Genomic DNA, 24,401 nt, shown 5'->3' with positions numbered 1-24,401 from the left:
TCTAATATTTTAAAATTCAAAAGATAGTGAAGTGTTTAAAGTAGAAACATAAAAGTGTGAAAGTAACCCCCCAGTTATTTTTGAAGGTTTGGAAAACAGCTATAAAGCAAAGTGAAAAGGACTCTTCCAGAAGAGCACTTCACTCCTGTAACCCACTGTTTTCTGTTGCTTTCAAGGGCTTGAGTCAGTGTGAAAATCGGGGGGTGGGTAAGATATCTCCCTCCAGCAGCAGCACTTAGGCCACATTACCCTCTGAGGAATCCACATTTGTCTTAGATAGTAAGACATCTTATAAGTCATCTTATAATGGCCGTTAGTATTCTCGTTCATCATGATCAACCTGGTGATGAGTACCGTATTTTTAATCCATTAGGTCACCTGTGCAGGGATCAGTCCATTTATTATTCCTCTCTCTTTTCTCTGACAGCTGGATGAAAGGGTATGTAGAAACAACCATTAAATGAACACACACATCTAAAAGGTTTTGAACGAACTCTTTCAGAGAAAAACCTCACAGCATTGAGCACAGAAGGAAAACATCGGCCATGTAGTTTCTCTTGTTGTCAGCTGCTGAACTGTTCAAATTTAAATTATTTTTTTCTACTCCAATCTACCTGCTTTAAATGCCACAGATATTAAGTAAATGGACTTACCCTTGAAATCGGGTTGGCCAAGCCATCACTTCTCAAAGAAGGTTTAATGATGGCGTGAACCCGTTTTTATATTTTATTGTATTGTACTCAATAACAATAATTTAGCTATTCTAATATGGGAAATTATCACAGTTATTATTCTCACATTTAAATAAGATAAAAATGACTAGATGTTCTCTCTTCCCCTATAGCAGCACTCTGTACTATACCCAGCCCTTCTTTTCTGTGCTTAGTAAGAAAATGTATAGTTTGCTTATAAAATTATGAGCTCCATTCTTAAAAGAGCTTGGGAATATTTATCGTATTACTTTAAAGCCATGCTATATATAAATCCAATGTCTCACGAACTCTTAAGCTACTAAGGGGGATTGAAGGGCAACATTTCTAATGGTGCCAGCCAGCTTCAACTACCATTTGCCCTCTATTCTAACTGTTAGAGTTGGTCCAAGTCTTCTAGGTTATTCGTGTAATATCCAGAATAGCACAAATTAAATTTAAATAGTTTTCTTAAGGGCAGTACCATCAGCTCAGTCAACTAAGCTAGAAACTTGTGTCATTTCTAACACCTTCTCCCTTGACACAGCTAAGACTGGAGTTCAGACCCTCATCATCTCTTATCTGGAGAACTGCAATAGCTTCCTAACTGGTCACCCAATTCATATGCATCCTGCTGCCCATTACCTTTTTAAAACTTAAAAATTACCATGAAAAATTTAAAAACAGAAAATAGTATATTGGGTAGTATAATATCTATGTTCCACCAATCAGATTAATAAATATTAACATTTTGGCACACCAGCTCAAGTTTTTTATTTTAAAGAAATAAAACATCACAGATTTAGTTCAGATCCCTTTTATTTCCACTCCCAACCCCATTCCCTTTCCTTCCTCCCTCTCCAGAGGCAAATAGTCTTTTAAAATTGTCATATATCGTTTATGCCCATGTTTTTATACTTTTGCTGTATATACGTTCGTCAGAAACAATATATATTACTGTTTAGATTGTATTTAATTTTTAAAATACAAGTAGTATCATACTGTGGGTTCCATTTTGCAACTTGTTTTTGTCAGTCAACATTGTTTTTGAGATATATTCACATCAATACATATAGATCAATTTCATTCATTTTAAGTATTCATTATGAATATATAATACTGTATCTGTTCCCTGATTGACGGACATTTAGGTTTTTTCCTGATATTTTGCTATTGCAAACAAAGCTGCAATAAACACCTTGTACATGTCTCTTTATGCAAGAGTTTTTCTAGAACAGTGGTTCCCCAAGAAGATGTTGCTGCCCGTTTTAGGGTATTTTGGAATTTGTCAAGATGTATTTTGTTATTCTTTGATTGGAGGCACTTCTGGGGTTTACAGATCAGGACTGCGGATACTGGATGTTCTGTAATGTATGGGACAGTCCTCACAACAAAGAATTGTCCTGCATCCTGTGCAACTTTTGAGTATCCCACAGGATACTCATTTATAATTATCTGAGTCTAGAGCCTAACTCCGGTTTTTGTATAAACATAATGTATTTTTTGGCACAGTTTAATATAGTAAAATTTCCAGGAATGCAACTCTAATGTAAATCAGAGGAAAATTATACTTATTTGTGGTTTGGAACTTGAACAAGAGTTGTTCATCACTCTAGCAAATCACATAACTGAAGGCAGCACAGCTCGTGGTATTTGAGTTGCCAGAACAACACACCTGCATAGTCTGCATTTGAAGCTTTTGCGTTCGTGGTGATTCTAAGTTTAGGTGCAAGCATCTGACTACTGTACTTCATTATGTATTCTAGTGTAGTCAGCCTGAACATTTGTATATTTAAACATATGCTATTTCATTACGAATTACTTTCCATTTAAAATCGGCTTCTCTATATCATATAGAGATCTAGTTTTATTATTTTCCTGTTGGAGAATCATTTGTCCCAACACTATCTATGAAGTTCTTTACCCACTGAATCATAAAGCCAACTCTGTGCTGTAGGAAGTTCTCACAAATGCATGGATCTGTTTCTGGGTTCTTGATTTTATACCACTGGGCCATGTGTCTTTGTGCCACTATCACACTGTTTTAATTACTTTGGTTTTTTAATGTGTCTTGCGGCAGTTGGTAACAAGAAAGGCAAGTTGCCATCCTAGTTCTCAAAATTGTTTTGGCTATTCTTGGGTTTTTGCTCTTCCATATGAATTTAGGATCCGTTTTCAAGTTCCACAAAAAATTGTTTTTAGACTTTGGTTAGAATTGCATTGAATTTATAGGTTAAGGAAAATTGAGATTTTTTTAATTGAACCAGCCCGTCCGGGAACACAGGTTATTTCTCTGTTCAGGTCTGCTTTATTTCTCTATTCAGGTCCTCTCTCTCTCTCTCTCTTTTTTTTTTTTTGTCTTTGAATAAAGTTTTATAATTTTAGCTATACAAATCTTACTCATCTTTTATATTCATATTTATGCAGATATATATATACATATCCACATTTTTTTGTTGTGAAAGTTTAAAATATATTCAGAAATATAGAAAATAGGATAGCAAACATCTACACACTCATCACCCAGCTTCAACAACTAGCTCATGACCAGTCTTGTTTCATGTCAGCCCCTTCACCTCCTCTCACTGAGATAATAGAAAGCTCCTAGAAACCCTTTTCTGTTATCTGTAATGTGCTACGTGTATATGCATATATCTTTATCATAAATAATCTTTTAACAATATAATAATATCATCTTTTTAACAGTGTTTTTTCACTGAAAATACAAACAGTAATTTCATAATATTATCAAATATCTGGATATTCTTCAGATTTCCCCACTCATTTCATAAAAGGTTTTTGCAATGCTTCGTTCGAATCAGGACCAAATAAGGGTCCATATACTACACTTGGCTGATACGTCTCTTAATATTCTTTCTGTAAAGTAAACATTTTAGTGAAGGGTAATACACATACAGAAAATACATACAGAAAATACACATACAGAAAATACATACAGAAAATATATACAGAAAAGTATATAAATCCTAAGTGCATGGTTAGATACAACATCACCGTATGAACAAAGCCAGGTGACCAAAACCCAGATCAAGAAACAGAATTTTATCAGCATCTCTCTGAACCTCCTACAGTCACTATGTTTCACAAGCCAACCATACCCCTGACCTCCAGCCCCTAAAATTAGTTTGACCTGTTTTGAACATTATATAAATGGAATCATATACCATGAACTCTTTAGCCTCTAGCTTTTTTTCATTTAATATTTGTGAAATTCATCCACATTGTTGAGTATAGTTGTAGTGTGTTCTTTCTCATTGCTTTATACTATTCTCATTGCTTTATACTACATAATGCTTTATACACTGTATGAATGAATAGATTGTAGAGTACTATATCCACTCTATTGGCAGATATTTGGATTGTTTAAGGTTTTAGCTATTTCAGGTAGGGCTGCAATGTCTTTTTTTTTTAACTTAGGTGTGCATTTCTGTTGGGAATACATCTAAGAATAGAAGAGCTGGATGTAGGGTGCATTTATATTTAGCTTTATTAGATACTGCCAATAGTCTCCAAAGCAGTGGTTAACAAATTATGGCCCTTGCCAGCTGTATATGAGGGTTCCAGTTACTCCACATCTTTGTCAACACTTGGTGTTGTCTGTTGTTTTCATGTTAGCCATTCTGGTGGGTATATGAAGGTACTGAATTTGGTTTTCATTTGCAATTTCCGGATGACTAATGAAGTTGAGCACCTTTTTACATATTTATTCTCATTCAGGTATCCTCTTTCTCAAGTGTTTATTCTTTTTTATCTGCTTGATCTATCAGTTTCTGAGACATATATTAAAATCTCCCACTAAATTAGTGGTTTTATCCATTTATTGTAGTACTTCTGTCAGTTTTGGCTTTATATATTTGGAGGTTTTGTTGTTAGGTTCACATTTGTTTCAGGTTGTATCTTTTTACTGAATTGTTCCTTTTGTCACTGTTCTTATTAATATTTTTCAGAGCTTTACATCTGTTTTGCTTGGTACTAATATTGCTTCATAGCTTATATTTTATTTTGCTTCACTTGGTTTTTTTTCAACTGTGGCTTAAAAAAGAACAAAAACAAAAACAAAAAAACATAGAATTTCCTGTCTTAACCATTTTTAAGAGTGCAGATCAGCAGTGTTAAGTATATTCACAGTGTTGTGAAACAGAGCTCCAGAACGTTTTCATCTTGCAAAATTGAAACTCTATACTCATTCACCATCTCCCTATTCCCTCCTTCCTTGGTTTTTGTCTTGTTAATATTTGCTTTGCATGTCTTTCCCAATCTCTTTATTTTCAGCCTCTCATTATACTTTCTGTAGAGCTTTTGTATACAGCTATTTTTAAAAAGAAAAATCTAAGATAATTTCTTCTAGTAGTCAAATATAATGTTTCCAGGTACTATGATTACTGTTGTATTTGGGTTTATTTTTACAATCTTATTTTGTATTTTCCATTTTCCTTGCTTATTCTTTGTTCTGCCACCCGCCTCACTCCCACTGACCCTTGCCCTACTTTCTGTTTTCTTTATTTTTTTCACTTTAATAGTATAGAAGCTATTTTTTCTATTTCTGTTGCTTGCTGTTTACCTATTTTTTTAACTTGTGTACTTAGCTTAAAAAACGTATACCTCCTCCAAAACAAAATAACTGTAGAATGCTTTAACTTTGAACTATCCTTTTCCATCTACCATATAACTGTTGAGTAATATTTAGTTCTTTCTGATTTTTAACCCCTCAAAAATTGTCATTATTACAGAAATCTTTACTGTCAATATTTCTTAGTATTTTTCTCACCATGCTTCCTATATCTCATACCTCCTTTCTTGGTTCATTTTCCTTCTTGCTGAAGTATGTCTCTGAGTAGCTCTTTCACTGAGGATCCATGAGAGATGTACTACGTTTCACCCTTTGTATGTCTGAAAACATCTTTATTTTACACTTACTCTTGAGAGAGTCTTGCATGCCAACTTGTGGGTTTAGTTTTGTCTCTGCTGGGATCCAGTGGGTTCTCACTTTTAGTCTAGTTTTCATGTTAATCTTTCTATTTGGGATTCCCGTATCACAGTGATAGTACTGAATCTCACACATGGATACGATGTGAGGTGGGGATTCAGATTTCTCTTGGGCTGTTGTTTTTTGACCTGTGACCTGAAACACTTAGCCAGCTTTCTTCCAACTAAGTCGGTAGCAAATTGTTTAGACCCTATTTCAAAAACTGGTCAACCCTGTGAGGGCCCAGCTTTCTGCATTGTTCTCATTGCTAGTTCTTTGCCATCGTGGTCTTGAGACCTTATCTGCCCTGAAGAGAATCACCCTGAAGGTCTGTATCAGGCACAGTACCCTCAAAGACCTTTAGGCTCAGCTCAAGCCTTGAGTTACATTTTTTTATAGCACTTAATGATTTTTCTTTATTGCTTTCGAGCTCTGCTGTGTACTAAATTCTTCTTATTCTGTTTTATTGAACATTTCTGTGTTTGCTGTTGTATGAGGCACTTCCCTTGTTAACTTCCGTCCAGCATATTGACCAGAGGTTACAGTCATCTTTCTAAAACTTCATATGATCCTTTCACTCCCTCACCTGATGTTTGTGGACTTGTTAGCACTGTGTCATTTATTCCTCCCACAGATACTTGTTGTGCATAATCTCTGTGCTAAGAACTGGGGTTACCACAGTGAGAAAGATATCAGGTCACTGCCTTTGTGGAGTTTACTATTCTAGTTGGAGAGACAGAAAATAAACTTGTAAACAAATAAATGAAAATATTAACTAGTTTTGTGAAAAGTGCTCTGAAGGAAATAGAGTGATGGAGAGTCAGTGTTTGAAGGGTTACTTTAGAGAAGACACTCAGGGAAGACCTCACTGAAGAGTGACATTTAAGCAGAAATCAGAAGGCTGAGGAAAGCCAGTCCTACAAATAGTTGCAGGAGTGCTTGGGGTTGAGGGTTAGTTCCAGGCAGTGAAAACAGCAAGTACAAAGACCCAGAGACGGGGAAACCCCAGGCGTGTTAGAGTGACCGAGATGGCACCCATGTGGCCCTAATGATGGCAGACTGCTCCCCAGAGAAGTTAGGCATACAGGTGGGCCCCAGCTCCCATCTCCCCTCACTCTGTCATCTTTTCACTCTGATTCTTTCCTAAATGTGCCTGTGCAGAGTACTTCCTTTGTAAAGCCCCTCTCACTATTGCAGTTCCCACCGCACTTTGCTTTTACCATTAATCAGAATGTAATATGGACACTTGTTTTCAGGACAATGTTCTCCAATAGACCTTGAGCTTCTGTCAGAAGATATCTTATTCGCCTTTGGCATCCCCAGCTTATAGCGCAGTGCTTTACATGGCGGGCACATCATAAATGTTGATTCAATAAACGTATTTTTTTTTTAGCAGTTCATGCTTAGACCCTCCTTTCCAATAACTTTAGAACTTCTCATAGTTAATATTTTCGTGGTATTTAAACCATAAGGGTAAAGAAAACCAGCAACCTAGAGGAATGTGTTTGCTGAAGACTTGTCTCTGACGCTGAAAAGGAAAACCAGGAGAGGTAGTGCGGTGTGCTGTTTCTCTGCTGTGAGTTGAATGGTGGTCGCCAAAAATATATGTCCACATCCTCACCCCTGGAATCTGTGACCATGACCTTGTTTGAGAAAAGGGTCTTTGCAGATTTAATTAAGTTAAGCATCTCAAGATAGTACTAGATTATTTGTACAGACCCTAAATCCAATGACAAGTACCCTTATAAGAGACAGAAAAGGTGAAGACAGACACAGGAGAATGCCATAGGAAGATGGAGGCAGAGACTGGAGTTGTGAGTTAAAAGCCAATGAACAGTGCCTGGAGCTACCAGAAGCTGGAAGAGGCAGGGAAGGAGTCTCCCCTAGAGCAGTCATCCCCAGTCTTTTTGGTACCAGGGACTGGTTTCATGGAAGACAATTTTTCCACAGGGGGATGCAGTGGGGTGGTTTCAGGATGAAACTGTTCCACCTCAGATCTTCAGGCATTAGATTTTCATAAGGAGCCTGCAACCTAGATGCTTTGCACGTGCAGTTCATAATAGGGTTCGTGCTCCTATGAGAACCTAATGCCGCCGCCACTGATATGACAGGAGGCGAAGCTCAGGCAGTAACGCTGGCTTGCCTGCTGCTCACCTCCTGCTGTGCGGCCCAGTTCCTAAAAGGCCATGGACCAGTACCAGTCCATGGCCCAGGGGTTGGGGACCCCTGCCCTGGGGACCCCTGCCCTAGAGCCTTTGGAGGGAGTACAGCCCTGCTGACACCTTTATTTTGGATTGCTGGCCTGTGAGAAAATAAATTTCTGTTTTGAGCCGCTAATTAGGAAACTAATACCCCATCGTGCTTATGTCTCACTTACCCATTCTGTAACATGGCTATAGTAATACCTTTCTCAGAAGCTTCGTGCCGGGATTAAATGAGATATGTTTATATGGCACTTAGCACACAGTAAATGTTCAAAAATAGTGATGGCTGTTCCTCTTCTTTAAGGACTGAGAGTTTTCGTCCTCTTGAATAAGAACTCGACAATAGAGTGGGAACTTTCTGTCTTGTGATCGATTGCCTGGTGAGTCACAGTTCACACCATGGATTTAACCTGAGAGCTTCAACTTCTGCTTTGGCCCTGGAGTTCCCATGCCCTGGTGTCTTCTACCAGTTCTTAAGTAGGGTTTTGTATCAAGAGAGGGTTCAGCTTTCTCCCGTGGGCTGGGGGAAGAGGTCAAAGTAGAACTCAGGTACCAAATTTGAAGGGAAACACTCAGAAAAAACTTCTGAGTGCAGAGCGGAAAACACCCTCTCAGTCCCCACCAAAGAGAAAAGCTTTGGGTTCTAAATTTCCAGTTTCCATTAAGGGACTCTGGGACTGGACAATTCTGAAAATTAATGACCTGTACTGAGTAATCCTCCTAACACACTGATCATCAAAAAATAACCTGTAATGAGTTTAGGCTTTCTGTATTTGTCTGCGGCTTTCACGGGAGTGTGTCACAGGAAGGCGGCACTGGAGCACAGAGGACACTTGATTGTGTGGTGCGCAGGGCGGGGGACCGCCGCTGCCTCCCCGCGGGATGGCTGGCACTGTGCTCGGAGTCGGTGCGGGCGTGTTCATCTTAGCCCTGCTCTGGGTGGCAGTGCTGCTGCTATGTGTGCTGCTGTCCAGGGCCTCCGGGGCAGCGAGGTAAGGCATTCTTTCCAACTGGGAGTCCTAGGTAAAGCAATTAGAGGCAAAATCGCTGATGCTCACTAAACATTTAGAATTTAAGAGATCAGTTTTGTAATTACTGGCAGTTTGAATGAGCTGCATTTTAACCTCTTTTTATAAACATGAACTGTGTTATTTATGCTCTGAAGCAGAGATGGGAGGAGAAGGAAGTAGTGTTCTTGAGTTCTAACTGTGGCAAGAAATTCTGCTTTCACTGCTTATTGAATTTCTTGAGGTTGTACGTGTATGTGTTTATGAATTGTTTCAGATTTATGGCAGAGGCTTGGTCCAGTCCCCAAGGCTTTAGCCCTGGGCCCAGGAAAACGAAAGCAACATTTGATGAGCTGGGCCTGCTTTCTATATCAGGCATTGCCTTCAGAACAGGGTTAGGCCATAAACTGACTCTGAAAACACTGTAGAGTTGCACTCTGGCAAGATGGTGTTAGTATGAAGAAGAGAGTTGTAGAATTTTCTAAAGTATTCTTTTCTAAAAACAACAAAAGTGGAGGTGGAGAGGGGATGCTTTGTTTTTTCTTGATTATGACTTTGGGCAGAAGTAAAAATAAAAACTGCTCATTTCCATTCTTAGGAATGGAATAAATGGGAATAAATAAGAATAAATGGGAATGCACCCAGCTGGTACCTGTCTAGGAAGAAGGACTTTGGGATGAAGAGGTTGTTGACAGCAGGCCTCTGGACATTGTTAAGGGACTGAAACATAGAATATTGGCTCCAAGGAAGAGACTGTCCAGACCTAACTGATCAGAGAAGAAATTGTAAACAGTGCTTTTAATAATTTGTCTTTTTGACCCCAGGTTCTCTGTCATTTTTTTATTCTTCGGTGCTGTGATCATCACATCAGTTCTGTTGCTTTTCCCGCGAGCTGGTGAATTCCCAGCCCCAGAGGTGGAAGTTAAGGTAAAGCTGTTGGTTTTGTTTTGCCTCCTGAGCTGTAACTCTTATTTCTCTTGGTCTGCACTCCGTCCTGCCCTTGATGTTCCCTGACATTGGGTTGCCCGAGATGTCAGAATTGTAAAGTTCAACCAATGACGGGGAAAGTTCAGAGGGAGTTTTAAATTTCCCTGCCCCTTCACTCAGGAAAAGAATCTTACTCTGAATTCCATAGACAACCCCACCAGGCAGTTATTTGCCTGATTTGGTCTCATCTTCAGTTTGCATCAAGTTGAAAACAGCCTATTGGAAAGCCACCTCGTACCATGGGGACAGAAAAAAAAGAAAATGAAATAGGGATAGTCACAGGCCTGCACCCGAGATGAAGTGTTTCCATTCCTGGCAGCCTGGGCTGAAATTGATGTGGTGCCCTGAGGGTGCTGAGGACATGCTTCTCCAACTGCATGTGCTAGAATTTTCCTCACAGTCTTCTGGAGTTCTTTGGTCCTCATGCCTGGGACCGTACCTGCCAGCACCCACGTCTTTAAATGGATTTTTATCATCTCTCTCAGAATCCTTCTCTGGAGTTCTTTACCTTGGCTTTACCATGCATGGCTGGTCTCAGACCCATGGGATCTTGACAATGGCATTGACCTCTTCTGTCCCATTACTCCTTTTCACAGCTTTCCTCTCAACCTTCATTTTGATGTTTTAAGTGGTAGTCATGAAAATAGCTAACATTCTTTAAGGGATTTCTGTGTGCCAGGTCCTGTGCCAAACACTTTGTTTGCACTGTCTCATTTAAACCTCAGGACAGCCCTAAGTAGTATGACATAGGTACCATTATTATCCCCATTTTATAGGTAAGAACACTGAGTCTGTCAGAGGTTAAGGTAACTTGCCCAAGGTCACATAGCAAGAGGCAGAATAGGGATTCAAGCTGAGGTCCGTCTTCAAAATCTTCATTGGTGAGAACTTAACAGAATATCCAGGGCAGTCCCAGAGAGCTCATGGGTTAGCATTTTGACACTAGACAACAACAGTACACAAGATTATACCTGTAACTTTTGAACTAAAATTGACACTGTAGGATTAACTATGGCAAGAGGAAGGAAATTCAACTCCAAGGGAAATAGTACTATACCACACACACTTAAGGAATTATTTCCATGGACACCAGTTTGTTGTCAGTATTTGGAAAACACTCTGGAGGTGTGGGTACCACATGTGTGAGCCAGGGGCAAATTCCCACCTCACTTATCTTTTTTTTTTTTTTTTGAGACAGTCTCGCTCTGTCGGCTAGGCTGGAATGCAGTGGCATGATCTCAGCACACTGCAACCTCCGTCTCCTGGGCTCAAGCAATTCTCCTGCCTCAGCCTCCTGAGTAGCTGAGATTATAGGCATGTGCCACCATACCCAGCTAATTTTTGTATTTTTGTTAGAGATAGGGTTTCACCATGTTGGCCAGGCTGGTCTCAAACTGCTGACCTCAGGTGATCCACTCGCCTCAGCCTCCCAAAGTGCTGGGATTACAAACGTGAGCCACCGCACCCAGCTGCTTTCCTTGTCTTTTAAGGGGGAGAGTGATGTGGGCTGCCACATTTCTGGATGCTGCAGATGTAAACATTGGGAGAAGGGCACAGAGCAAACACATTTTTGAAATCAATCCCTCGATTGTCTGTCATATGAGTTTCAGACCCAGGAGACAAGAATGGGGTTTGAGCAAAATACTTTTGTCAGCATGGCCAGCAGAATTGGAGTTCTCATTTTCAGGTTTTGAGAGCTGGCCTCTGCAGCAGCCTGGCTCAATGCTGTATCAATAATACATGGCCTGGGCCTTCTGCACCCAAGGCCTGCTAATTGGCTAATTAAAAAGTGAAACGTGTCGAACGAGCAAACATGTGGCCCACAAGAGACTTGTTCAGTACCGGAGCCAAGGTCAAAGTTATGTTAAAGCTCTTTTATCAAACTGACCTTTGTTGTAAGTTGACTGTTGGGTAATCTCTGGAGCAGCTGAGGTGTCTTTGGATCTCAGTGATCCTACTAGGGCTCGGGTCTGAGAGATACTTCGCGTATGGCCGCTGTGTTAGTTTTCTATTGCTGCTGTAACAAATTATGTGAACTAATGGCTCACAACACAGATGTATTATCTTACAGTTCTGTAGGTTAGAGTCCAACATCAGTCTCACTGGTCTAAAACCAAGGGGTTGGCAGGGCAGCATTCCTTTCCGGAAGTTCTAGGGGAGAATCCATTTCCTTATCCTTTCCAGCTTCTAGAGGCTGCTCATATTCCTTGGCTGACAGCCCCCTTCCTCCATCTTCAGAGCCAGTGACATCGCACCTCACTGATGCTTCCATCCTCACCTCTCTTGCTCTGACCCTCTCTTCCACCTCCCTATTCAACTTAGAAGGATCCTGTGATTACATTGGGTCCACCTGGATTGGATAATCCAGGTTAATCTCCCTTATTTTAAGGGCAGCTGATTGGCAATCTTAATTCTCCTTTAACGTATAATCTAACATATTCACAATTTCTGGGGATTAGGATGTGGATATCTTCGGGCCATTATTCTGTCTGCCACAATTGCCTTTCAGCTGTTTTGGATTCTCCTAGGTACTGGGATTTCAAAGCTTCTGTGAAGTCAGTCAGCCACTTGGTTGATGGTGTTGCTCCATTAGGTCTATAGATTAAATTGCTTTTTCCTGCCCAAATTTAAGCACCACCATTTGGATCTGGGGAGAGTGGAGCTCTCAAAGGGGACAGTGGACAAGTGGGTAGAGCCAACACCAATTATAGGGTTTTGTCAGCAAAGACCAACATCTTTGGGGCCTCAAGTGTAAGGCCAGGCAGCCCACTGTCTGCTTTGGGGCAAGTTACCTATCCTCTTAGTGTTTTACTATCTCAGGTAAATGGCCATTTTCCCTACCCCGTGGCATGGGACTCTTCCACTGATAGCTTTAAAGAGTCACCTTTCATTTTGAAAATGAACCCTCCAGAAATGGCAATGGATTGATGATTTTGGGGGCTGGGTCTTAGATACATGGGAGTTTATTATACTATTGCATTTTTATGTATGTTTAAAATTCTCTGTAATAAAATGTATTTTAGCAACAACAAAAATGAGCCTTTCTAGGACCAAGCAAAAGCTTCTCATTAACTCTTTCAGATAACAGATTTCAGAATATAAAAGAATTCATCCAGGGACTTCAAAGTGTTTACCAACTTCCTAAATTGAGCCATTTGTTCCCTGTACCTCATTAATCCCTTCTTGACTTGTGTCTCCTGCTCAGGGAGTTGAGGAAAAGATTCTTTTTTCTCCATGTACAGAGGAGACTCAGGGCAGGATGTTACTGGAAGTTATACACATGAACTAACTCTTGGCCCACTCATCATGGAGTTCAGGTTAACCCAGCCAGGGGGCCTAACTGGTAGTAATTTCATTTTGATGTTTTCTTTCTCCAGATTGTGGATGACTTTTTCATTGGCCGCTATGTCCTGCTGGCTTTCCTTAGTGCCATCTTCCTTGGAGGCCTCTTCTTGGTTTTAATCCATCATGTTCTGGAGCCGATCTATGCCAAACCACTGCGCTCCTACTGACCACTCTTCAGGAAAATGAAAACCTGTTCTCTCCTTCATTGTGATGACATTGATGAGCAGGAAGGCACTATTCAGAGCCTTGTTTTGACAGCCCTCATGCCTTAAGGTTAGAGGAGTATCCGTCCATCACTAAGACAAATCTCTTGAGTCCTGGCTTCCAGAAACAGGATTGCCAAATTGTCCCTGTGGGGCTAGATTCTTACCAGCTTAAGAAGGATATTGCTATCTTCTTAGTACCCGTACCTTAGGATTTCCAACTGTTTTGAAAGGGAAATAGTAACAGTGATCTGCTTAGAGTGGATTTTCACTCAAGTCCTTAGTAAGTGGATTTTGGGGAAAAAAGCACATGGGCTTCTGGTTCTTTTTGATAATATATAAAATTCTTCATTATGAGGTTGCGGTCGTTTGCAAAGGAGAGGCACTCAAATTTGAAAGGTTATTTTAATGTAATAATTTGGAAGACTTACTCAAATGTTGATCATTGACCACTCTGTGCATATATTTCTGAAGCAGAGCTCTATGAAGGCAATGAGTGTCACTTCCCTCTGCTCTAATAAAGCAATAAATAATAGCTAAAGGGCTGACTTTCACTTTGAACTCTTGGCCACGGCTTTTTGAATCAAGTATCTTTAGGTTTCCTTGGGATTAGAGGAAAGGTATGGAAATACTGTTTTTTGTTTTTTGTCTTGCCATATATCTGTAGGTTTTTTTCTTCCATGATGTGGTGGGCTCTGTGTGCCTTATTTAATTACTATGAGTCCATTTTGGGATATCTTCTCTTTTCATCTTTGTAGCCCTTTCTCCAAAGCTAGTGAGGAAGGTATATTCTCAACATCAGATATAACTTTATACCTGTCTGATCTCCCAGACCAAATGAAATTTGCATTAAATGGAGGGGCTCTGGTCAGGTTCCACTTTGGAAGTCTGATCCTGACTCCCTAGAGCCATTTGAAAAAGAATCTTCTGGCTTAGAATTAAGAACCAAGAAAACAAATTGGAAAGAGATCACTGATGGAGTATGTGCTCTATGCCAGTAGCACACTAATTCCTTTGAGGTTTAATTTAATTTTTACAACGGTCTCATTTTTATCATCCCCACTTTAAAGTAGAAAAATGGAAGCTTAAAGAGATCAACTGGCTTGCCCAACCTTCACCTAACAGCCAGTGTGCAAACCCAGGTGTAGTAGGCCCCAGGGCTTGTCTCAGAGAGAAAACACACTAGGCTTTGTGGAACTCTGATTGAGAGCTTGAGGTAGGTTAAGGCCACTCTTCCTTCACTTTCTCTCCTCAATTCTGTTTTCAGGGTAGAGAAGATACCCAGTCCTGCCACCCCACAGGCAACTAAGCTCTAAATTCCAAGAAGAGAGAACAGGTAACCATTGAGAGTCATGGGCTGGTGAGGGCCAGATATAGTTATCCCTACATTGAACCATTTCCTTTATCTTACTTAGTTTGGAAAAACTTTCAGATAAGGCTTTGTACAGAAAACTTCAAAGGAAATAGTTTCCTAATCTGGCCTAGGGCACACAGGTAAGAAAAGAAGAAACATCCTCTAAGCAGATTGAGGAAGAGAAAAAAGAATGCATAAGTCTTGAGGGAACTGAGACAAGCTGGGGGCCTCATGCTATTGTGCTACACTGTGAGTCTCCCTGCAGCCCAAGTAGAAGCTTGGCTCCTAACAAACACAAGCTGCCAGTTGTTACCTTCTTCTGAGAGCCTTGCTAAAAAAGTAACTCTGGGAAAACTCTTATAGGTTCCTGACCATGAATCCATCTTTTTCACTCCCCTCCAAAAGTTATTCAACTATTAGATCAATGGATAATAACTATGAGGTTTTGGGTGACTATTTAGATGGAGGAAAGTGTATTAAGGTTGGAAACTAAATTCTATCCTTAATACTACTGTTTTCTAATTTTTGTTTTTTTGTCTGATGTAAATGACAGGTTTATATGTTAAAGATTGGCTTTAGGCAAAAAAAAAAAAAAACAAAAAAAAACTGTGCAAAGTTTATTTCAGCTTGACTTGACCTACAGTCTACAGACTTGGAGTCTATAATTACCAGCTGTGGTGAAACGAGTGATAGATTTCCTTCTACTTGCATACTCAATGCAGTTATGCAAAAAAAGCCCCGCGGGGTTGGGATAAGACGTAGAAGGCTGAGAGGGCTCAAAATGAATTTCACTGAGAGTTTGGCATGGGATAACCCTATAGTCAATGTCTGTTATGGTACCCTGTATGCTCATGGCCTTCTTGGAGACAGGGCGCAGAGGTCATTCCTTAAATACAGACAGAAGTCATCTTAGTGTTCAGAACCATTCTGTGATCAGTGGCCTTAGCATGTGTTCCCTCCTATACTGTTCCCTACCCAGAGGGGATCCTGTGGCAGACTGGTGATCCCCACTGTTTAGAAGGTGGAGAGGGAGAGTAAATCTGGGTTTCTGTATAAGAAAATAGGTTATTTCGTAGTATCTTAAAATTGTATCCTGACAAAAGCTGAATTAGCAGGATACCACCCTATCCCCACAATGGAGATCATAATGGGTAATTTATTGATAAGTTCCTTAAATTTTTCACTTATAAAAATGGAAGTAAAGCTACCATTCTTTGTGTACAACGTAAATTTAATGTAAAACTGCATCAGAATTACCATACCAATGTCCAGGGACTAGGGAGTACATAGCCATTCATTCTCGCATCCTGCCGTGCATTCAGCATGTATCCTGTGCCCGTAGGGTGTAAAGCACTAGTCCTGGTGGAGTAAGCCCATCAGAGAACTAGGCTGTGAGGTATCTAGACTGTCTTCCTCACTCCATCCTGGAAGGAGGGCATCCAATTTATTTTTAAATGTTTTTATTCTAACACAAAGCAATCCATTTTTTGTTCTGTTACTTAACAGAAACTTTAGTATCAACTCTATTTCATGGTTGTTGCAGTTGAAGTGTTTCTGGTTTATTTTTTGCTCAATGTGTAAAGAAACCTGCTGTGATTATTTTACAGATGAGAAACAGGCAGAGAGGACAAGGGATTTAAAAAGTTTCACAGTTAATTAGAAGTGGGGCTCCAACTTGACATCAGGATTCCTGACATCTCATTTCTCAAATAGTTTAAAGATCACTTTTGGCTTTCAAGTAACTCCTTATTTTCACATTGGTTAATACTGTTTCTTAGCTATTTGTACCTGACGTTTTCCTAACACATATCCAAAAAGGTAAAAGTTTCATTAAAGGATTCTAATGATCATTTTAGTATGAATAACAAACATTCAATCGTAATTCCTTTGCTTAAACCTTTAAGTATCTGGCTGTTACATAGAAGTGAATTTCCAGATGTGAGAATCAGAACCGTATGGAAACGAATCTGGAAAAGTGTTGATTATCCTCATAGGAGCATAAGAACTCAGGATTGGAAGAGATTTTATAGTTCATAAAGTTCAACCTTTAATCTCTATTTCCATCCCAATACTTGGAAATAAGTCTAGGGTTCCACATGTCAAAATAACAATTTTTGTTACATTTAGCAAACATGTGCTAGGCATTTTTCTAAGTGTGTTGTAAGTATTATGTCTTCCTCATATTGGCCCTATGAAGTAGGTACTCTTAATATCCCATTTCACAGATGGGGAACATGCACAGGCTGGTAGGGGTAAACAGGAGTCAGGATCCGAAGTCAGGCAGTTTGGCTCTAGAGTCTAAGAGCCTGACTACATTCTGTTATAGAGCGTTGCTCCATAAGATAAACTCGAAGGAAAAGGAGGGGCAAGGGCAGGCAGTGCAAATGTATTTGACAGAAATACCAAGGAAAAGTAGCTGAGTCTGGTGGAAAAACCAGAATCTTAGGAATTGAGCAGGAGTCTGGGGAAAAGCGTGAACAGGCACACAGGCCTCAGAGATAGCTTCACCCATTAGCCCAATGTTTCTGGCAGGTCTCTGCTGTTAGACTTTGGTTGTCCCCTTGCTCAGAGGTACTAAACAGCTGAGCTGCTAGTAGACTAGGTTTTCAAGTTTCGAGAACACTGCCACCGCTCTTGTAAGCACCATCCAGCTGGAATGTTGAGATTTGGGCCAGTTTTCAGAGGTGCCAATGGCAGAATCAAAGCCACACACCAGGAATTTTTGTTTTGTTTTCCACTTGATCTCTGTCCCTAGCAGATTATTGGTGGTGACTGTTTATGCAAAAAAAAAAAAAATTTCTGAGTTCCTACCCCCTACCCTCTTTTCTCAGTTTCCTGCCACCAAAGAAATGAGAGCTGGGATCGAAATCAGGCTCAGTGCCACAGACAGAATGAGAAAGTGTGTTTTTAATGGTTTACATCACATCATGCTGGAGATGATACAGTCTGTGCATTTAGCCCAAGTCCTGCCCTCAGAGAACTCTTGGGTGAGGTGGTCACACAGTAGCCCTTATGCTGTGCCCAAATGCTGTGAGGCCAGCCCCTTCACTTGTTTTAAGCTTTGGGGATTTCTTTTGTTTGCCTGTGGTTATTTTCCTGCCGTTAAATTGGTCATACCCCAGTTTTACACTGGGAATATTATCAATTTCCTATTACTGTTGTAACAGATTGCCATAGACTTACTGGTTTTGAACAATCCACATTTATCGCTCCGGAGGTGCGAAACCAGAAATGGGTTTCAGGGGGTAAAGGAAAGGCTTTGGATCCTTGAGAGAACCCATTTCCTTGCCTTTTCCACCTTCTAGAGGCCGCCCCTATCCCCCTGGCTGGTGGACCCTTCCTCAGTCTTCAAGGTCAGCAGAGCAGCATCTGCCAATCCCCAACACTCCTGCCTCCCTCTGTGATTCATCCGGAGCCCTGTGATTCTACTGGGTCCACCCCATCAGTCTTTCTATCTCAAGATCCTTAATCACATATGCAAAATCTCATTTGCCATGTAAGGTAACATTCACTGGTTCTGAAAATTAGGATGTGGACATCTTATGGGGGCACATTGTACCTATCACAGAATATAGGGCCCCTTCTCCCCTAAGCATTGCCTCCTTCCACCCCCATCTGCCATCTTCCCTACCCCCACACCTTTCAGTAGGAGGTCTGCTCCTTTGTCACTTCTCAGGATTCCCAACAGCAACTCTCCCACCCCCACTCAGACACCCAGGATGTGTTGAGTTCCTCCTGCCAGCCTCAGTCTTAGTGGTGGCCTCATGGTGCTAGGACCGACCAAGAGCTTCTTTCCCTTTCTTTTCTTTGCCTCTTGCCTCCTCCTCGTCCTCCCCCAGCCACCCCACACACACTCGCCCAGCCTCCCAGTGGATCTCTAAGGGAGAAACACAAAGAGTTATTACTTTTTAATTACAAGTGCTATTGTAGCATCTATAAGGAAGAACATTTTAAGCTTAATTGAGACCAAATGTGAAGTTAAATTAAATGAATAACTAATTAACGTAATGCTCCTACATTAGCCCCGTGTGAGTGAGTGCTGAGGCCCAGGGAGAAGGCAGGTACTAGGCCTCTGGTGAACAGGCTGTGCCCAGAGCTGCCCAAACAGGGCCAGGAACCTGGGACCTGGGAGATGGGTGCAGACAGGCAGATCTCAGTGCTGGGGTTCCCCCAGCCTTCAGTATTTTTTCCAACTCCCTACCCACAGCCTAAGTCCTCATTTCTGAGGCCAGACCCTGAGCTCCCACAATGCCTTTTGCATGTGTCTAGTGCCGCACTTACCTGCTGGTAGGAGCCAATGCCATTTGTTCAGTTTTCAGTCTCTAAGACCTAACACCCTAGGAGTTGGATAAGTATTCATGTTAACTTCCTCCCTCATCCACTACCCCTCACTACCTTATCAAATGAATCATCCAAGTCCTGAGAATTCTGCCTTCATAAGGAAGAAGGACTCTTCCCGTTGCCCTGGAATCGCCCTTCTGCCAGCCGTGTTCCTGCATGGCTGGACTAATGAACAGCATAGCTCTCACCTGGAGTCACTGTCTCCGTGTGTTTTCCTATTTATCCCCTAACTAGACAAGTTCTTCAAGGGCAGGAGTGTGTTGAGTATGTGTCTCCCTTCATACTAATCCTATGAGGTAGGTAATGTCACCATTTTCCTGATGATGAAACAGGCTTAAAGTTAGTAAGCAGTGCAGCTGGGGAAGAGAAGACCTCGAGAGACCCATTCCTCTTCCCCTGCCCTCTGAAGCAGAAAGCAAGCTGGAAGTCTGAAAAGTCAAGAGGCTCCTGCTCCTGTCTCTGCCAGGAAGCAGGATGGAACAACAGCCCACCCTGGGCTGTATGATGGGATTGGGTCACCATCTAGTGGCTCATATAAGCAACACAGCTTCTCCTTAAACTCCTTAATTACAAGTGCTATTGGAGCATCTCTAAGGAAGAACATTTTGAGCTTAATTGAGACCAAATGTGAAGTTAAATGAATAACTAATTTCATTTCATTCTCAATGTCAAAGAGCAGCAGCAAGCAGCTTTCCTGAATGCTGAACATAAGGCCAGAGTATAGCTCTTGCCCCTGTGGGCTCTGAGGACTTGGAGGTCCCTGGCTGACTCTTAACACTCAGAGCTGAGGTGACTGCAGGCAGGAGGAGCCTTCCTTGTTTGTTGCCATTGGTGCCTGTGCAGCCTGCTTCAGTGTGGAAGGGTGTGTATCTGGCTAATGCACCAGCCCACAACGTCCCAGGAAATGCAAGGCTTTTATCTTGTATGGCGCTCTAAGCTCCCAGTTTGCCCACACATCATCAGTATCATGAGCATCCTCTTCAGGAATGCCCACTGTCATCAGCTTTAACCTACCCACTTGGTGATCCTGGGACCCCACTTCAGCACCCCATGCCAGCCCCGCTCACTGCCAAGCCAAGCCCCAACAAGGATGAGCATGGGTGCAGCAGGTCAAAGGGAATCTATTGGTGCCAGTGGGCAACTTTAGGCTCAGATGGAGATGCCAAGCGCTAGCCAGAAGACAGCGAGTGATCCGGGACTTGGGGTGGAAGGAGAGCATAGAAAAGTGGAAAAGGGAGCAGCAGATGGTACCAGGTGACCACACCTGCAGCAGCTGCCTGAATGAACCATTCACGCCCTCACGTCTTGCCAGTCTTGTCACCGTTGGCACCTGTGCTCAGGGCATAAGTCCTTCTTGTGTCCATTGTCTACTCCATTCCTAAAGCAGAGCTGGCATACAGTAGGCACTCCTTGGCATTTCATTCTCAAAATACTTAATACACATACTGGTATTTTTAGTCATGCCAACCCCTCTTTCTACTCTCCCCACAGCACCGGTCCCCAGTCACCTTCCACTGAGGACATTACGGGGCCGGGATCAGAGTGAGGCAAGGGAGGCACTCAGGGCCGGCATGTGCCCAAGAGGGAGTGCCCCCTCAAATTATGTACCGAAGGCAGCTCCCCTGCCTCACCCGAGTGCTGGCCCTGGAGGAACAGCAGTGATGGCGGGTAATGGAGTTATCAACAGGCCTAAATGGAGGGTAGAAGAGGGCCCAGCTTGGGGAAATGCACAGGGAAGACTGTTTCATGGATAGAGAGACAAAGAGAGGCTGGGCTCTGTTGACGGAGTGAGATGCCCACCTATAAATACAGGCAGATTACAGAGGTTAAAATTTAACATGGGAAGGAGAGACACACATTTTCCAGGCCTTGGCCTTGTGAAGCCTTGTCTTGGAATCTGAACAAGCAAGAGTCTGAGCATATCCTTCCCTTATCAAAATGGAGACACAACTCAGCCCCAGTCTCATCCCTTTTGCTTGCAGCTTCCAGAGCTCAGGCCCCTGAATCTTCTATATCTTCATGCTTGGCAGTCCCCTTCCCATGGAGAATCTCTGTGTCCTTAGGCAGCCCTGGGTCTGGGCTGGGCTGGCTGATGTTCAATAAAGAGGGTTTGCCTCCCCTACTTGTGGAAGTTTCTATTGTCTTGCCCATGGGGAGCACGTTGGGGACCCAACTGGGGCCTTCCATGCTGCTGTTCCCGTTGGGGCCTCATATTTCTTTATACCTGCATGAAGAGGAGAGAGGGGACAGAAGAGAAAGTGAGACAACTTCATAAGCTCCTGCTGAGTGGGGAGAGGAAAGGCAGGGTCCCAGGGTCCCTTCATCATTGCTTTCATCTCAGTTCTCTGTAATTAGGCCTCCCTTTCACCTCTCGGGCAGGAAATAGCAAGCCAGATTAATATTTAAAACCTGGCCGGGCACGGTGGCTCACACCTGTAATCCCAGCACTTTGGGAGGCCGAGGCAGGTGAGTCACCTGAGGTCGGGAGAGCGAGACCAGCCTGATCAACATGGAGAAACCCTGTCTCTACTAAAAATACAAAATTAGCCAGGCATGGTGGTGCATGCCTGTGGTCCCAGCTACTCGGGAGGCTGAGGCAGGAGAATCACTTGAACCTGGGAGGTGGAGGTTGCAGTGCGCTATGATCACACCATTGCACTCCAGCCTGGGCAATAAGAGTAAAAAAAAAAAAAAAAAGAAAAAGAAAAAGAAATTAAATAAAACCTTACAATGTTCATGCCACATTTGACAGCTTTACAAAGCAAAATCACATATCCCATCTTAGCGTCAGAATACCTGGTCAATTCTGCCAGGTATTCAGGGATAAGCATCCCCATTCATACATAAAGATGTGGCAGTTCAGAGAATCTGGGTGCTATGCCCAAGGTCTCATGGAGTGAGTGGAGAAAGCAGGACCGTCCAGGGGTTTTTGGATTCCAAGCCCAGTGCTCTGTCTGCTCTGATAAATCACTGCACACCTCACACACAGGCCTCCCATGGAGAAGGACCAGCCTGGGACAGCGGTGGCAGTCCAGAGAAAAGCAAACAACCCCCAGGCCCAGTTTCAGTGTTAGGCTGTGCCCGAGCTCCGAGCCTCTGTCTCTCACCTTCAGTGAGAGGCTGCCGCGAGGCAAGCTCACACATCTAAAGCCAGACACAATTCCAGGCACAGAGCAGTTGCTCACTAAATCCTCCTCCCTTTCTGCTGCTCTTCTTCCCTTCCCACCCTCAGGCCTGGCTCCAAGGAGCACAAGCATAGGAACTTTGGGTCATGCAGTCCAGCTCCCTGCTCCCCTCTTCCAGGGCAGGGCGGGGCAGGACAGGACAGGTGCTCTGCATGCTTCCTGTGTTGTGTGTCTTCCTGCTCTCACTTTCTCTCCCCTGGGTGGTGTCTTCCTTAAGTGGAAGTGTGTCCCCAGATGCGTGCCGATTACCATGACCCAGGCGATTCCTCCTCCTATTTGCCATCCAGCCCAGGTCCACAGCTCTGGCCAACTCGTTAGCGGCCTCCTTGTTAGCACGAGGCTCCTGCTCAGGACGGCCAGCGGGAGAGGGTCGCGCGACCATCAGACCACCAGCACTGTGCAGCCTCAGCCACTGACCTACTGGTGCCACCACCACATCCACCACCACCAGATAGTAGGCAGAGAGCACACCAGGCCAGCCACCCATGCTTGATTCACATTTGTTTCAGAGACTTTGATTGGTAGTTGCTTTTTTTTCTGCATGCCCCAGGCAGAGGGGCCAGATGACCTTGTTTTCTGGACTTCAGAAGGCACTTGCAGCTCAGTCTCAGCTCAGAGGGAAACTAGTTTCCCTATTTCTGCCTCCTCTGTCCCTGGAGGGCGTGTCCAAAGTTCTAACACTGTCCCTCAGGGAAGAGGCCACCAACCTCTGTAGTATCTCAGACCCCTTGGAAAACACTTCCCAAGCACCATGCTCTGCTGAGGTTGAAAGTCTTTACAACTGGCCCACAAGAAAAAAGAGAAAGTTGGAAAAAGTCATACTGCAGGACAGAGGATTTGCATGCAGCCCCCACTCAAATGGCACTTGAGTCACAGACTCGAAGTAAATACTCACAAAAGTCATGGGACTTGAGGAAAATACTATCGCTGGTGGGTTAGGACCATACTAGAGCTATAGAGATACACAGGGACAACAGAGGACAGGTTAGCAGGGTGAGGGCCACCCAGGGACTGGCTCAGTGCTCCTCAGGTCTGGGCTAGTCGAGCCTCAGCCTGCGTTTGGAGAAACTGAGCACTGGGCTGATTCCCATGAGAAATGAGGTTGGTAGAGGGGCAGCTTCAGCTCCCTGGACTCACCCGCTGCCTCTGCTTAGGGACACCTTCCAGGCCAAGATCTCTTTGTACACTAACCGGCAAAGGAGCTGTGGAGCACGAGGCACAGAGGGAAGGGAGGGCACTGTTAGCATTGAGCACTGAGTGCCCAGCACCAGGGTGACCCGTGGACTGGCAGTGGATAAGGGGGAGAGACACACTGCCATTTGGCAAGGGGTCACTCGGGGGAGGGAGAGTGCTTCTGAGCAAAGGGCAGCTGCTCTCATTGCCCCAGAACCCCAAATGGCCAATGCTTTGGACCTCCAGGGTTCCAGTCTGGCAGGACAGAGCATCCCTCAATACCTATCTGTGTACCCCAAGACTCTTACCAAGCAGGCTAGGACATCGGCAGAGATGAGCATGTAGAAGACATTGTTCCAGCCCGTGGGGGAGATGAGCCCAGCCAGCAGAGGCCCCAGAGCCGCACCTGAATGGAGCACAGCCTCGTGAGCAGGGGTCCTGCACCTCCCCTGCCCACCGGAAGGCACTATGCCCAGGGGCCGGCCCACAACAGAGCTAGAGTCACAGACCTATGGAGCCGGTGCCGTCGATGATGGCCGTGACCGTGGACAGGGCTTTGGCATTGCCCTTCAGGCTCTTGTGAGTCCCCTGGAGAGAGACAGTGGAGTGGGGAGGCCCAGCTGAGTGGCAGCATGAGCGGAACCAGGACAGGAGAGGGGCTGACTCAGGGAAGGTGGTGACTGGGGTTTGGGCTTGAGAGGAGAGGGGCCCATGGTGCGTTCTGAAGGACTTTGATGGTTTCTCCTCTGCGGGATGGGAGACAGGGAGAAATGGACCTGGAGATGGTGGCCCTGACCAAGCCCCCAGAGTGGTCCCTGGCCCTCAGGAGGTGGCCCCACTTACCAGGTCAGCAGAGACAGCAGTGGTGATGAGCGCGTATGGGCCATTGACCAGGCCCCCGCAGATGATCAGCATCACTGGGACAG

The 24,401-nt window shown here is 43.4% G+C and overlaps 2 protein-coding genes across 24 annotated transcripts in view; one reads left to right on the top strand and one right to left on the bottom strand.

Annotated features, from left to right (window-relative positions):
- The window catches only part of TMEM218 (transmembrane protein 218), a 28,102-nt gene that overhangs the window by 933 nt on the left and 2,768 nt on the right, over positions 1 to 24,401 (top strand). For 5 of the 21 annotated variants that reach the window (XM_054525352.2, XM_009247212.3, XM_009247208.3 and 2 more), the window contains exons 2-5: positions 8,185 to 8,260; positions 8,676 to 8,872; positions 9,712 to 9,814; positions 13,252 to 13,983. In XM_054525352.2, the coding sequence (XP_054381327.1) occupies positions 8,763 to 8,872; positions 9,712 to 9,814; positions 13,252 to 13,386 (348 nt within the window). In that variant the 5' untranslated portion in view covers positions 8,185 to 8,260; positions 8,676 to 8,762 and the 3' untranslated portion in view covers positions 13,387 to 13,983. Of the gene's footprint in view, positions 1 to 17; positions 440 to 8,184; positions 8,261 to 8,642; positions 8,873 to 9,711; positions 9,815 to 13,251; positions 13,984 to 14,689; positions 24,322 to 24,401 lie in introns of those variants that run through there. The other 16 variants (XM_009247214.3, XM_009247211.3, XM_009247209.4 and 13 more) reach the window with 10 other exon arrangements.
- SLC37A2 (solute carrier family 37 member 2) overlaps positions 20,935 to 24,401 on the bottom strand; it is a 53,565-nt gene continuing 50,098 nt past the window's right edge. For 2 of the 3 annotated variants that reach the window (XM_054525349.2, XM_054525347.2), the window contains exons 14-18: positions 24,319 to 24,392; positions 23,985 to 24,063; positions 23,784 to 23,881; positions 23,440 to 23,504; positions 20,935 to 21,341 (exon numbers count right to left, since the gene is read on the bottom strand). In XM_054525349.2, coding sequence (XP_054381324.1) covers positions 21,326 to 21,341; positions 23,440 to 23,504; positions 23,784 to 23,881; positions 23,985 to 24,063; positions 24,319 to 24,392 — 332 coding nt within the window. In that variant the 3' untranslated portion in view covers positions 20,935 to 21,325. The remainder of the gene's footprint in view (positions 21,342 to 23,439; positions 23,505 to 23,783; positions 23,882 to 23,984; positions 24,064 to 24,318; positions 24,393 to 24,401) is intronic. The other variant, XM_054525348.2, reaches the window with a different exon arrangement.

The sequence above is a fragment of the Pongo abelii genome, chromosome 9 (genome assembly GCF_028885655.2).
Source record: "Pongo abelii isolate AG06213 chromosome 9, NHGRI_mPonAbe1-v2.0_pri, whole genome shotgun sequence".
Classification (NCBI taxonomy): domain Eukaryota; kingdom Metazoa; phylum Chordata; class Mammalia; order Primates; family Hominidae; genus Pongo; species Pongo abelii.
This window is presented reverse-complemented; position numbering and strand designations above follow the sequence as displayed.